Source organism: Daphnia carinata, chromosome 6 (genome assembly GCF_022539665.2).
Source record: "Daphnia carinata strain CSIRO-1 chromosome 6, CSIRO_AGI_Dcar_HiC_V3, whole genome shotgun sequence".
Classification (NCBI taxonomy): Eukaryota; Metazoa; Arthropoda; class Branchiopoda; order Diplostraca; family Daphniidae; genus Daphnia; species Daphnia carinata.
In genome coordinates this window covers 4,678,532-4,691,847 of record NC_081336.1, presented here as the reverse complement: position 1 = coordinate 4,691,847, position 13,316 = coordinate 4,678,532, and the positions used below count along the sequence as shown (strand labels likewise).

Here is a 13,316-nt window from a genome sequence, read left to right as displayed (position 1 = left end):
ACACGCAGACGGCACAAGCAGACGACACATCAACAGCTTGCTTTCTTTCAGTGGTGGTTGCCACTGGCATCGAAGCTGGAGAGCCAATCAAAACGCAAGAGTGGGGGTGCCGCTGGGAACCCGAACGGTCGAGTCAACTTGCGGAGACCATGTTGCCACAGTTTGATCGGATCGCCGATCATGACCAAAGAATCGATCAGAGCGGCATTTCTGGGTAAAATAAGACTCTACAAATTAACAGCTAAACGTTCTAGGAATCTTAGAAATTTATTTATGGGTCATTGGGAAAGGTAATAGAAAATTATAGTTTAAAATTAACTTCAATAAATGAAATAGGTTACCCGCCAACACCCGTATGTGGGAAGCACGTAATCATTATGGTAAAAGGAAAATAGAAATTTTTCACAGTAGTATGACCTGACCTCTAGCGATGAGGCCGATCATAGCTCCAGCCCATTCTTCTGCTTTGTACATTTCGTCTTTATTTAATATTTTGTAGGCTGTGCTATTGACCAGTTGAGATCAGAACTGTGCGTTCTCGGGTGGAGGTTGTGTGGTGTTTACTGTCTAGTCAGCCGTTCATTGACTAGTTCACCGCTGACTATATATTTCTAATTTGCAAAAGGCAAAGGTCTGAAATCAAAAAGTTAAAGTAACGAATTGAGGTTTTTCGTGTTTCGGATCGAAGATGAGTTCTCAGTCAAATATAGCTCTAAATAATTGGCTGATGGCTAACAATGTGGAAAACATAAGTTCTGTCGATGAAATATACCGATATGATAGGAAACAACAACAAGACATGTTGGCTGCGAAACCATGGGATAAAGAGTATTGTTTAAATTTTGTTTCTAAGTAGAAACTTATAACTCAAAACTTTCAATTGCAGCCCACATTTCTTCAAAGAGATCCGTATATCAGCCTTGGCATTGCTGAAAATGGTTACTCATGCCCGGTCTGGAGGACATCTAGAAGTGATGGGATTACTTTTGGGCAAAGTTGATGCAAACACAATGGTAGTAATGGATGCATTTGCTTTGCCAGTTGAAGGAACAGAAACAAGAGTGAATGCACAATCACAGGCCTATGAGTATATGACAGCATACATTGAATCTGCTAAACAGGTAAAAATTTTGTTTACCACCAATGTATTTCTTATCCAGCAATAGATCAGATTTTGTTAAAACTGTTAGGTCAATCGTTTGGAAAATGCCATTGGTTGGTATCATTCTCATCCTGGATATGGTTGTTGGCTCTCAGGAATAGATGTTTCAACTCAAATGTTGAATCAAAATTTCCAAGAGCCCTTTGTTGCTATTGTGGTTGATCCTGTTAGGACCATTTCAGCTGGGAAAGTGTGTCTTGGTGCATTCCGAACATACCCTAAGGTGAATAATGCATTTTGATAAATGTGGTACACATAGCTTAAATTATACATATTTCTTAAGGGCTACAAACCTCCAAATGAAGAACCAAGTGAATACCAAACTATACCACTCAATAAGGTTGAAGATTTTGGAGTCCACTGCAAGCAATATTATGCTCTTGAAGTTTCTTACTTTAAATCTTCGTTGGATCGCCGTTTGTTAGATTCGCTGTGGAATAAGTACTGGGTCAGTACACTGAGTTCCTCTTCTCTCACAACTGTAAGTTAAAATTTTATTTTTTCATAATTACAATGGTCCTCATTACACATTATTGGGTAGAATGCTGACTATACAACTGGTCAAGTATCTGATCTTTCCGAAAAGCTCGAGCAAGCAGAAAATTCCCTTGGACGTGCTGCATTAGTTGGCAGCGGAGTTGGGGTTAGCGGTTCCAGCATTGAGGATAGGCGATCAGAAGATAGGCTGGCTAAAGCTGCACGGGACGCTACGAAAACATCGATAGAAGCTCTTCATGGTTTGTTGGCTCAAGTAATTAAAGATCGCCTCTTCAACCAAGTACGCTCAAGGCCTGCGTGAGTTGTGTCGTAATATACACCGAAGAATCTTAATAAAAATGGATTACTCAAACGGGTTTTAGTTTTCATTTATTTCTCAAGGTGACAACTATGCTAGAATAAAATCTACGGAGTTGGCAGTATTAGGGGATGGTTCTCCCCCAAAGTTCATATTTAATACAACATGCGGTTGATGCCTGCAATCAATATGTGATGACTCAACATTTAAAATCTCAGCAAAAGCTCACAGGAATGATTTTTAAAATGTCCAATGCACGGATCGGATAGTAAAATGTGTCTAGGATACGTATCCAAAATATTTTTACCAATCAGCAACCCTCCAACTACACATGGCTAGCATCTTGTGAATGCCTCTTGCTATCTGATGTAGGCAAAAACAGAAGTGGTACCATCCCAAGTAAACATCCAATAGCAACACCAACAGCACGCCCGATATTAATCGCCCAGGTCGTTGATGGAAAAGCATACTGCTGAGGCTCAAGCTTTGGTTGAGGAATACCTAATTTTTGTGAAAAAGACTCAACAAACTGAGCAGATCCAACTCCAGCAACATCTGATATTGCATTCCCTATTCCAGCTGCAGCCATTGTAGAAATTCCAAGCATACTTCCAACCGTTAAATCTATGTAGTCACCCTGAGAAAAAAAATCAACCACACATTTAGATTACTTACATTTTTCATTTCACTTTGTGTTAACTAACAGCAATAATCATGATGAAATTATCCAAAAATCCAAACCCAATGAAAGGAAGGGAGTAATGTATTCCAACTGAAATGTGAGGAAGTGGAAATGTAATTAAAATTTAAGAAAAGTTAATATTATTGATTTACCATGAAGAAGCTGTGATGTTGTTAAAGGCAGTGGTGGTAAACTGTCTTTAGGCACTGTTGGTAATAATAACACTTTTGCTATCAAGAACTTTTCAATATAGTAATTTATCTACCTTCTGTTTGCTTTAACAGCACAGACAGGAGAATACTGTGTTGCGCAGGTGATAAACTTGCAACCCACTTTTCAATTTTTGTGGTGTATTTCTGTTGGGTCAAGTCACTTGTATTAGGAGGCTCAGTTTGAAAATTCTTTGCAAATTCAAGTCTGCTTATTTTGAGCTGGCATTTTCTACCTAAATATGTACGATAAAGTATGCTATAGCTTAAACGAGTTAACGTGTTAAGAGATCACCACCGAAAACACGATACGAATCCAAAGTTGCATTCCTCTTGATAAAACTAATTAGCATTGTCGTTCGCAACATTTTGAGGTTCGTGTATCAACACAAATTTACGTAATAAACAAAGTCATGAACTAAACTAGTCGTCGCAAGTCCCCATAAATCCATGTCCAAAACACTAAACAAACCACGCAAGGTAAAATCTTTGGTAAAATCTGGAAACCGTTAAAAAAGTTTCGTAGGCTCTACCCATTATCAGGATTCCCATGGTATACCATTCCACGGTCCAAGCACGCGGTATAGTCGGTGCCGAAATGTCAAACGTAAAAGCGTTTGTTTTGTTTTTGTGTTGCCAATGTTGATGAAGAAGGTGTTTCTTCAACGTTGAAAGAGCTCAGTTTAAAATGTGCCAAAAGAACCAGGAGGTATTCATGTAGCTGATTTCACATATGTAATACCATCACGTATTGTATACGCCAGAGGATAAATAGAAGTTCGTTGGAGCCAAATTTTTTGCTAGTAAACTATTTTTCAGTCTTTATGAAGAAGATATATTTTTTGAGAATTAATCATACAATCGGAATATGGGAAGTGCTTCTTCCAAATTTCGTAAACACATCCAACATGGAGATGAATATGCAGCAATGCAAGTATGAAATGAGGTTTCAGTCAGTATTTGGTAGCTTTTTATTTGAAGTTCTTCAAATGGAATAGGTTTATCACAATTCTCCTGAACTAAGAAAATCACTTGATCCCAACCTAAGTTATGGGGAACACCATCAACATAACACTGCTATGCACTACGCTGCAAAACATGGAATGAAGCACCTGCTGAGGTATTATCACAAAAATGAAACTGCAAACTTTTACATATCATTTTCAACTATGTTTTCCAGAATTTTTTTGACAGATTTGTATGGAAATCCAAACAAACAGAATGCTAGAAATGAAACAGCACTTCATCTTGCCTGTAAACTGTCCCTAAATGCCCCTCCTTCTGCACAAGACAGGCGACTAGCATGTGCTCAGCTCATCTTGCAGTGGAAAGGAGGATTCAGTTCTGCTCTAGGAGGCATTGAACAGGCTGATCTTAAAGCCCAAGAAACAGTAGAACTTCAATTTTTATTCCCCTTTTTCTCTATAATGGTACTTATATCTTTGTTCTTAGAATGGGAATACAGTCTTACACTTAGCAGCTGGATCTGGATTAGATCGAATAGTTGAGCTATTGGTTTCCCATGGTGCTCCTCTCTTTCTTGAAAATTATGAAAGATCTACTCCTTGTGACGTAGCAATGAAAGCGAATTTCCACGATATTGCTCTGTTCTTGGAATCGCGCATGGTTTTCGTAAGGAATCGTTAGGTTGTCCTATTCGTCTCCCGCTGTAACCGAAATTCAATTTACAGGCCGATGCACCAGTTGAGATGGGAACTGATTTAATAGAAGAACCGAATTACGTTCGGGGTGCCGCGTCAGTTGTTGTTGGCCCTTCTCTTCTGGATACAGAAGAAGTCTACACGGGACTTCGAGCGCAAGATTTGCAAGAGGCGAAAGACCAGTTGGTAGTGGAAACTGCTGACATGCTTCATATACCGCTTTTCACAGCCGAAGCCCTGCTAAGAGATAACGGTAAGATTTTAAGGTTAGAAATTATACCTTTTGTTGTTCAGCTTTCCTTTTCGGAGTATGTAGAGTGGTCTCGAGAACTGCTTCTTGAAAAATGGATGACTGATCCAGTTCTTTGCTGTGAATCAATGGGACTTCAGACACCATTATCAGCACTTCGTTTCCGAAATTTGTTGCCATGTGAATCTACTAACATCCTTGAGGCCAGCTTGGAATACCTCGAGGTAAAAAAAAAAAACCTTATTATTTATTACTTTATTGATTGTTTATGATTCTGTTATTATTGCAATTTTTTAAATTTTACTTTTTTTTTTGTTTAGTTATTTTATTTTTTAATGATTTTTTTATTTATTTATTTTTTTTTTGTGAATGAAATTACATTGTTATTATTCAGAGCCATTCATAAGTTAAACTCAATTATTTCTCTCCCTAAATCCAGGCACCTCCGACGTCTCCCTGCAGATCAAGAATTTCCGATCAAGTTGAAGATTTCCGTGACGAGTGTTGCGGCATTTGCTTGGAAATGCTAGAGCAGAATTCTTCTCGGGTCTATATTCCTTGTGATCACTCATTTTGTCGCCGATGTTGGTCAAGCTACCTTACCTTGAAAATCATTGAAGGTGATGCGCACCATGTTACTTGTCCAGCACTTGGCTGTTCGATGTTAGTTCCTGTCGAGCTCATTGAAAGTCTAGTGTCGAAAGAAACAGCTAGAAAATATTTACATTTCGATCTTAATTCGTTTGTCGCAACTAATCCGTCTATTAAGTGGTGCCCTGGTACTGGCTGCGGTTTTGCCGTTCGATTGCCCGAATCCGAGCAGGTTTGTTAATGTTAATTTCAAACATTAACTATTCACTTATCCTTTCTATTTTAAAGGGACAACCAAACACAATTAACATATTTTCTCCTAGAGCTCCACCACGCACTTCCCATTCAGTTGACTGTGGAAATGGTCATTTCTTTTGCTGGGAATGTCTCGGTGATGCTCATGCGCCCTCAGGTAAAAAAAAATTTAATAAATACCCATCTGTTTGTTAAGAACAAGCATTTCTACAACTTTCCTATATTTAACGCGACGCTTTGAAAAAAAAAATTAGGTTGTGAACAGTGGCTTCAGTGGTTGCAGAAGGTAGCAGAAGTTCGCCCCGAGGAACTCAAATCTACGTGTACTGAGAGCGAAGATGCAGCCAACTGCTACTGGCTCGTGACGAATTGTAAAGCTTGTCCAAGTTGCAAGTCCCCCATCCAAAAGAACGAAGGATGCAATCATATGAAATGCTCAAAATGCAAATTTGATTTTTGTTGGGTTTGTCTCGATTCTTGGAAAAAACATAGTTCTGCGACGGTGCGGAAATTTTATTCGTCCTATTATCTTTTTAAAAAACTATAGCATTGTATTCTAAAAGGGTGGCTATTTTCGCTGTAATCGTTATGAAGCCATGCACAAGGCAGACGAAAAGCAAGGTTCAATGATAAGCGAAGCTGGACAGCGCAACAAACAATTACAGGTATTTAGCTGTGATACACTTTAACGGGCATTATTGGACCTTCAACTTTGTTTATTTATTTATTTTTTATTTATCTTTTTATTTATTTTTTTTTTACAGGAATTAAATCGGTTTATTCATTTCTACACCCGTTTTAAAAACCATGAAAATTCACGTCTTCTAGAGGAGCCGCTGCTGCATTCTGCTCGCAGGAAAATGGAACTCTTAGCATCGTCATTGCCGGCGGCCCGTAGTCCTGTTCTGGGGCATTATGACTCAAAAGGTGTTACCGGTTATCGCCCTTCTTTAAGTGGTCTTCCTAGCGCGCCAGCATGCACGAGATTTATCGAAGAAGGCATTCGGGAATTGCTGAAAGCCAGAAGAATATTGTGTGGTTCATACGTTTACGGTTGGTTGCATATTTCAACATGCACTACATTTGGCTTAACTAATCATCGTGTCATTATAGGATACTATCTGGAAGACAACGGCTACAATAAAACAATATTTGAATTCATGCAGGTAATGAAAACAAAATTCTTGAGCACTTACACAAACGAGTTCAATGATTGTATGTGTTTGTTTTTGCTTTGTTTTTTTTAGAATGAGTTGGAGTCATTAACCGAAAAATTATCAGAGATGGTTGCGCGTCCTTACTTGCGCACGTACGTTTCGCGTTCTGGCTAAGGTTTGAGTGGACAGTAATGTAAATCATTGTAATTTTATTAGACCTCGTTCCACAATCGTAAACATGACGCTGAGAGTCCGACGGAAACGCCACGAATTCATCCGCGCTGTTTCGAAAGGTGAAATTCTTTATTTAACTAATTTATGTTTTATGGAATCTTTTCTTTTATTGACAACTTGGTTATTTATTATAAGTTATCATGAATTTTGAAAGTGAACAACAAAGTATATAAATTTGGCCAATGGAAAACTGTCAATCAAGCTTACCATTAGTCACAAAAAATTTCGGTCGTGATTACGGTCGCAATAAGAAATACTAATTGGCAATCAAATCAATTCGGTGATCAATTTATACCTGGTATATCTGTAAAAAAAAAAATTATTTGAGAAATGATCACAATAAGCATTTGATCGCCTATCGCAATTTAAAAAATGTATCGCGGCAACTAGCTGTCAACATCTTTAAATGCTGCTATTCGAAATTATCTCCATATCATATAATGTTTCTTCTAGGGTTAATACCACCCGAGACTCCGCCCGCGTTACGGCGAGTGCGTCGCAGAAGATTTCCTGGTCTTATGGGAATGGATCCAATGGAAGATGTAGCGACAATTAAAAAAAAAAAAAATCTTTAAAGAGTTTTCCCGTTTTATGGTGCATTTTCTCACATTTGTAGGACCAAATAACTGAGGCGATAGCTATATCACTACGCCAACTAGACCCTAATAACCCGTGGGTAAAAGACAGTCAAGGCCGACACACCAACCTGAGTGCTATCTACGATTGGCCTGATGCGAATTCGGATGAAGAAGACTCCGATATAAATCAAGTAAAACCGAAACAGCGTATGACATAAAAACAATTGGTCTACCATTGATATCTCCCTTCGATTTCAAAGGCTTTGACAGTGAGTCTATTAGGTGTGTGTGATCGCCAAGGCTGCGGACGACCTCGAGCCCGGAATCCAAGAAATGGGAAAATTCATCCATTTTGTAGTCTTCGCTGCAGTCGGAGCGAATCGCTAGATCAGCCGTCGATAGCCACGGCTGATTTTGCGATGGATCTAGTCATTGCGTTGGAGATGTCACGTCTTCAGCTGATAGAAGATGAAGTTCGCAAACAAAACCAGGAACAGACGGCATCTCGCAACACCGTGTTTGAATTGCCCTCTATGGAAAGCTGTTCGGAAGACGCCCAACTACGTCTAGCAATTTTTTTGTCACTGGAAGAATCAGGGAAATTGGCCACGGAAGCGAGCGCGGCTGCAGCTTGTCAAACGACTGAATCGTCTGTCGAAAACTTTATGAAAACCTTAGCTAATAATCAAGAACTTTCACCGGAAAACTATCACCTAGATCAACGTGATTCGGGTAACAAGAATTTAAGAATTTAGATTTCTCTTGGCAGGAATTGGTAAGATCCATTGATAGCGATTTCAATTCGATACGCAGCACCAATTGATAAACACGGCGAAAGTGAAGGCCGTTTTGAAATATCGGAACTCCATCAGAATGCTGGTTTTTTTTCCTCGTCTCTTTGTGAAGATCAACAACTCGATACCGTCTCCGATGGCGCTGTATCTTCTCTTCCTTTCCCTAAAAGGTCGCATTCGGCTTGTGACATACGAACCGGTTAGCTTTATTTTCGTATTATTTTATTTTATTTTCAATTAGTTTATTACGCCTTTTGTTGCTCATCCATCGTCTATCACTTGTTTCCTTCTCCATTATGTTTCTATTGCTGGTTTAGGAGTTCATGTACGCTGTCCGTCGTTGGAGCTCGAATCTCACGATTGCATTCACGAACTGGTGGAAGGCATTTCACAAGGTCCCCCGACCCGCACGCTCCTTCGCCTTCAAAGCCTTGGAACGGATTATGGCAGCGATGAGTTTGGAACTTGCACGTCGTCTGAAGACAATGCGCATGCAAGAGAGGATGAGATACCGATACCAACAGTTGAGTTTTAGGTTAAATGTTGTGATTCGGGAAAGTTGTTTCGAATTACGTCTCCTGTGTTTTAATTTATTATTATTTTACAATTTGTTCGTTGATTGTTTTTATTTATTGAATTGATTGATTGATTGATTTTTTGTTTTGTTTTTTGCCAAGAAGATGCGTAAGCCAAAACTTGTCCGCCAATCGAACGTTTCTGGTAAAACGGAAATATCGCACACCTTCCGGTCCGCACACACGTCTTGCAACCAGTTCCCTCTTTTGGAATTGGATTCTTTTAATTCCGAAAACATGTTGTCTGCGGTGACAGACGAGAACCACCGTAATGGTGATCTTCATCACCAGGTAGAGTTTTAAGCTGCCTATGCCTGTTGGTCATCTGTTCTTCTCTACCTGTTGCTACTTTCATCACGATTAACATTTTCCCGTTCTAGGTCCGAAAACATTCACCCACTCTATACTGCACAACAACATACATCAGTGGCGTAGCCATCTCTCGCACACCTGAACCTGGTGCTCATTCAAACCAGAGCGTATTGGATAGATCCATAAAATCTGGCAGAGGTAATCGTTCTTCAAGTTTAACAACCGCCGTACTTCCGGGCATGCTTCAAAACCACACGCTGGAACGAGGTTTATCCAAGTCTGCCGGTCGTCTGAGTGTTAACAATTACGTCGCCAAGGATGGCAGTTGCCGACCAAAGAAACGCCGTCATGACATTCGGCGATTGACTATGCCAGCTCTGCTTTGCTCAGGTATTTTTTATTTCTCTTTTGACACTAACAAACACGTGTTTTTTTTTGTTTGTTTTGTTTTTGATCTTTTCCCACTGAGAGTTGAAGTATTCAATGAATATATTACATTATGCCATTATTACTACTGCCAAACTACCGTGAACAATATTGGTAGATAATACCCTTATAGTCTAATACCCATGTAACCAAGCATCGCCCTGGAACATGCGACCCTGTCAAGATGTTAAAATAATGTAATCCAACTAAGTTAGATATGTATGTGTTTGATTTTCTCCAGATAACTGTGAGGCGTCGTTTTCTCCGTTTCCCTCGCCATCCCCACGTATAATATCGCGGTCGGCATGTGAACCACAACGCGACAAAGAGGCATGTATTTACTAATTCAAATTTCAATGTATAAAATTATTATCGTGTTTTTGTTTTTGTGTTCGAGATATCTGCAAACGTTACGCATTTTTAATTGTTGTTGGACATAACACTAACTTTTATTTGTAGGTGTTTCAATTCCCAAAGTCACCCACTGAAAGTCAATTGAGCACCGTACTATTGGTAAGAGATTGTAATCAGCGTGACGCTTTTCACGAGGCCCTGTTTCTTCCTCGTGAACAGAAACGTAAGCGCTCGAAAAAAACCCTAGCCAATTCAGCTGCTACATCAGTACCAGCCGATCTCTCAAAACATGGTGCTTGTGAGGTGCACGCGGATCGATCTGGGCCCAAAAATAGTGGCTGACAAAGTCGTAACGTTTATAGTCATGTCCTACCTGGTCATTTGTTTGTTGTTATCACGTTTACGTTTGTCAGAAAGCACCAAAAGTTTGAGCGCAACAAGTTTCTTTAACTGTTTTTTTATTTGAATTTAAATTGACCAATCAAGTGTTCGATGTCATTCTTAATATACTTTATTTTTAGCCTATGGCATTAATTATACGCTAGTCTAGTCAATTCTATCATTTCGAGATGAAATTCTATAAGCAATTGTGTTAATGTTACTGTTACATGGTCAGTTATGGTAGATGTTTAACTGTGACTAATTTGGAATCCATCTGCTTGGGTGTATTTTTTGTAATTTTTTTCCTTTTTTTTCATTTAATATCAATGGGATGTAACTGCTATGCCTATACATGTAGCCACATTTCTCATATCATATACCTCTCAAGGTCTTCAAAGGTATTTCTCAGCTCATGGACCAACATCAAACCTCTACCTATAACTACAGATTCTTCTTCCCTCTTTGTATTTCTCTACAATATACCATTACAGTCTTCTGAATCTTACATATTATGTGTTATTTTCAATGGTGGGATGTACCATGATGGTTACTTGCTGATGGGTTTACTAGTTCCAGTCCTTTCTCAATAGTTATGGTAGCTAAGAAAGCAGCAAATCCCCATTTAAATCCTCTGAAAGCAGCAAGCCTCCAACGCTGAGCTGTGGTTCCGAATTCCTTTGGGTCATAACGCCAGACTTCATTTCTGCAAAGCAAAATTGGACAGCAAAAGAAGTAAAACACATTCAACAACCAACAAAAGATTGCTTACCTTATCCATGGGTCGGAAAGGCCTTTCTGTGCAAGAAGAGTTCTAAGTTGTACCAACTCTGGGGCATTTTCAACCTTATATTGCCTATAGTCAGGAACTTTAATTCCATGGTGATGACCATGGTCATGTCCGTGAGCGTGACCACCTCCCATGTCTATAATGATAAATTGAAAAAACAATCTACATGAAAAATTATATAACGTTTTTCTTTGGATTTCTAAAAGCTCACCTGAAATCTGTTAGCCAAATAAACAGCCGTAGTATCCTTTATGGAGGATTTTCGTCTGCAAGTGAGCTAATCAACCAGATCCCAGATGGCGTATTTAGCTATCGCAACTCGCAAGGTTCCAAAATGAAGTGGGCCCTATGCATCAAATTACATGAGTAAGAATCATACAAATCATACTAACCATACATCATAGTATGTACATAATAGTCCAACCACCGTGCTTTCAAGATGTTAAAACCAGTAGAGATTGCGCCCTCGATCACTTCCAGTTGGCATGAAGATGTTCATGTCAAGAACAAAAGTTAGAGTAAGAGTAATTTCTGATAACTATAATCAACTAAAATATATTTAATGAACGTAACAACGGTTCGACAGCGTGACGCGATGGGAAGATGGAAATTTAAAGCAGCCATTGTTTAGGTTTATTAAGGTTTTTCGAAAAGTTCCAGGGTGAAATGAGGTTTTGATTGATAAAACGGGTAGATTTCTTAAATAAAGGTAAAATAAGGGTTCATCAAGTATAGCAGCCACTACTACCCACTAGCAATAAATCAGCCCCCCTCCTCCGCTCTTTTTTCTGTACATATGACTGGTTGACAATTACTTAAAACAAAATGCCAACGCTCGTCTACTTCAATCACAGCAGACGAGGTTGACCAAATGAACGCGGAAAACCGAAGCGAATCATTACAAAACCTTTTCAGATTCCAAAGCTATAAATCGATCAAAAAAGAACTAGGCTACATTTCCGTCGTTTCATGATATAATATCAATACGATTGCCGTGCTGAAAGCAAGCCAATCTTTGTTATTAGCTGCAGTTATCTTATTCGAGGTTGTTATCAGGGGTAATTGCGGAATGTACAATATATCCAGAACGTAATAGTGGAAATGTTTATAGTCAGAATGTGGCTTTCCAAGCCCTCCCTATTACTGCACTTTTTCCTAGATAGTTTTGTAGATCTTCTTTGCAATTTCTTCAAAAAACAATGTCGCAACACATCTTGCAAAACCCTGTGATTAACTATTAATTTTTTTAAACTTCGTTATTATACGACAAAAAAGCCAAATTTGCAACATGCCATTTGGGCCGTACGTGTAATAGGTTTTCTTGTTTAAAAATTGTATCCGATGGGTAACGTTTCGGTTGTTTTTGTGTGGGGTAATAAACAGCCAAAATCAGTTCCATTACCCGGTTTGAAATTCGCGTTTTACCCCGATTCCCCGATTCATTACTCTGAAATTTTGCCAAGATTTTACAATGTTAGCCAAAAGATGGCGTACAAACAAACATTTTTTGGAAGGCTCTTTTTTCTACTTGATGCTATTCGTGCCGCCATTTTTTAAAATGGCAGACCCGGTTTGTCCATCAAAACTGGCATCAAGAGCATGCTTGATCCTCTCGTGGCTGATCGGGGAACCCCATAAGGCACCCAGATTGGCGGGGGGAAATCAGATTCCCTTTTTTCGAACAGCCCCGCCCCGAAAACCACAGTGTTTCCCTTCTGTTTAATCGAACAAGGAAAATAGTCCCTTTTTCCTTATTGATTGTGGAAAATTCAATGTAAACAATGGCTTTTTTTATAAACTGCTAAATTTCACGATTAGCTAATTTATTTTTGAGTTTGCAATTTACGCAACTGAATTTTTACTTGGTTAACTAATTTAATGCTACGTCGTCTGTCGAAAAAATTGTAATTATCCTGAGCTCGCCATCTAACGTTGTAAAGTACAAATATGTCTAAGTAGGTGAAACTAAAAATGAATGCAGTTTATTACCTTTCTTAGAATGAGTAACCTGTTAATTCTAGCTTGTTTTATGATTTAAATTTTTTTTGGTGATTAAAATGTTTTAATATTTAATGCCATAACGTTTCAGAAGTATCTGCTCCCGAGCGCCAT

General features: G+C 38.9%; 3 protein-coding genes across 8 annotated transcripts in view; 1 reads left to right on the top strand and 2 right to left on the bottom strand.

Annotated features, from left to right (window-relative positions):
* The first annotated feature begins 498 nt into the window (after positions 1-498).
* LOC130689748 (ankyrin repeat and IBR domain-containing protein 1-like) lies at positions 499-10,922 on the top strand. Of its 3 annotated transcripts, XM_057512684.2 has the most exons (27): positions 499-828; positions 887-1,121; positions 1,191-1,385; positions 1,446-1,643; positions 1,704-1,913; positions 3,848-3,969; positions 4,030-4,240; positions 4,302-4,481; positions 4,541-4,763; positions 4,827-4,984; positions 5,200-5,583; positions 5,640-5,763; positions 5,861-6,108; positions 6,170-6,271; positions 6,371-6,659; positions 6,720-6,772; positions 6,854-6,915; positions 6,980-7,056; positions 7,451-7,539; positions 7,614-7,766; positions 7,836-8,307; positions 8,389-8,568; positions 8,687-8,892; positions 9,047-9,235; positions 9,325-9,646; positions 9,924-10,012; positions 10,142-10,922. In XM_057512684.2, the coding sequence occupies exons 1-27, from the start codon at positions 689-691 to the stop codon at positions 10,376-10,378; spliced, it is 5,148 nt and encodes a 1,715-aa protein (XP_057368667.1). In that variant the 5' UTR covers positions 499-688; the 3' UTR covers positions 10,379-10,922. The 3 variants fall into 3 exon arrangements, with proteins under 3 accessions (XP_057368667.1, XP_059351847.1, XP_057368666.1); XM_059495864.1 differs by lacking the exons at positions 499-828; positions 887-1,121; positions 1,191-1,385; positions 1,446-1,643; positions 1,704-1,913 and adding an exon at positions 3,426-3,783; XM_057512683.2 differs by lacking the exons at positions 499-828; positions 887-1,121; positions 1,191-1,385; positions 1,446-1,643; positions 1,704-1,913 and adding an exon at positions 3,428-3,783 and having other exon boundaries at positions 9,050-9,235.
* On the bottom strand, positions 2,013-3,317 carry LOC130689758 (transmembrane protein 65-like). 2 transcript variants are annotated; one of them, XM_057512698.2, is made up of 5 exons: positions 3,145-3,317; positions 2,906-3,085; positions 2,793-2,846; positions 2,663-2,730; positions 2,013-2,595 (listed from the first exon to the last, which is right to left on the bottom strand). In XM_057512698.2, exons 1-5 carry the CDS (start codon positions 3,215-3,217, stop codon positions 2,284-2,286), a joined length of 687 nt encoding a protein of 228 aa, XP_057368681.1. In that variant the 5' UTR covers positions 3,218-3,317; the 3' UTR covers positions 2,013-2,283. The 2 variants fall into 2 exon arrangements, with proteins under 2 accessions (XP_057368681.1, XP_057368682.1); XM_057512699.2 differs by having other exon boundaries at positions 3,148-3,317.
* LOC130689764 (NADH dehydrogenase [ubiquinone] 1 beta subcomplex subunit 3-like) overlaps positions 10,866-13,316 on the bottom strand; it is a 33,934-nt gene continuing 31,483 nt past the window's right edge. For 2 of the 3 annotated variants that reach the window (XM_059495869.1, XM_059495868.1), the window contains exons 2-3: positions 11,187-11,366; positions 10,866-11,120 (exon numbers count right to left, since the gene is read on the bottom strand). In XM_059495869.1, coding sequence (XP_059351852.1) covers positions 10,940-11,120; positions 11,187-11,338 — 333 coding nt within the window. In that variant the 5' untranslated portion in view covers positions 11,339-11,366 and the 3' untranslated portion in view covers positions 10,866-10,939. Of the gene's footprint in view, positions 11,121-11,186; positions 11,367-11,415; positions 11,538-13,316 lie in introns of those variants that run through there. The other variant, XM_057512704.2, reaches the window with a different exon arrangement.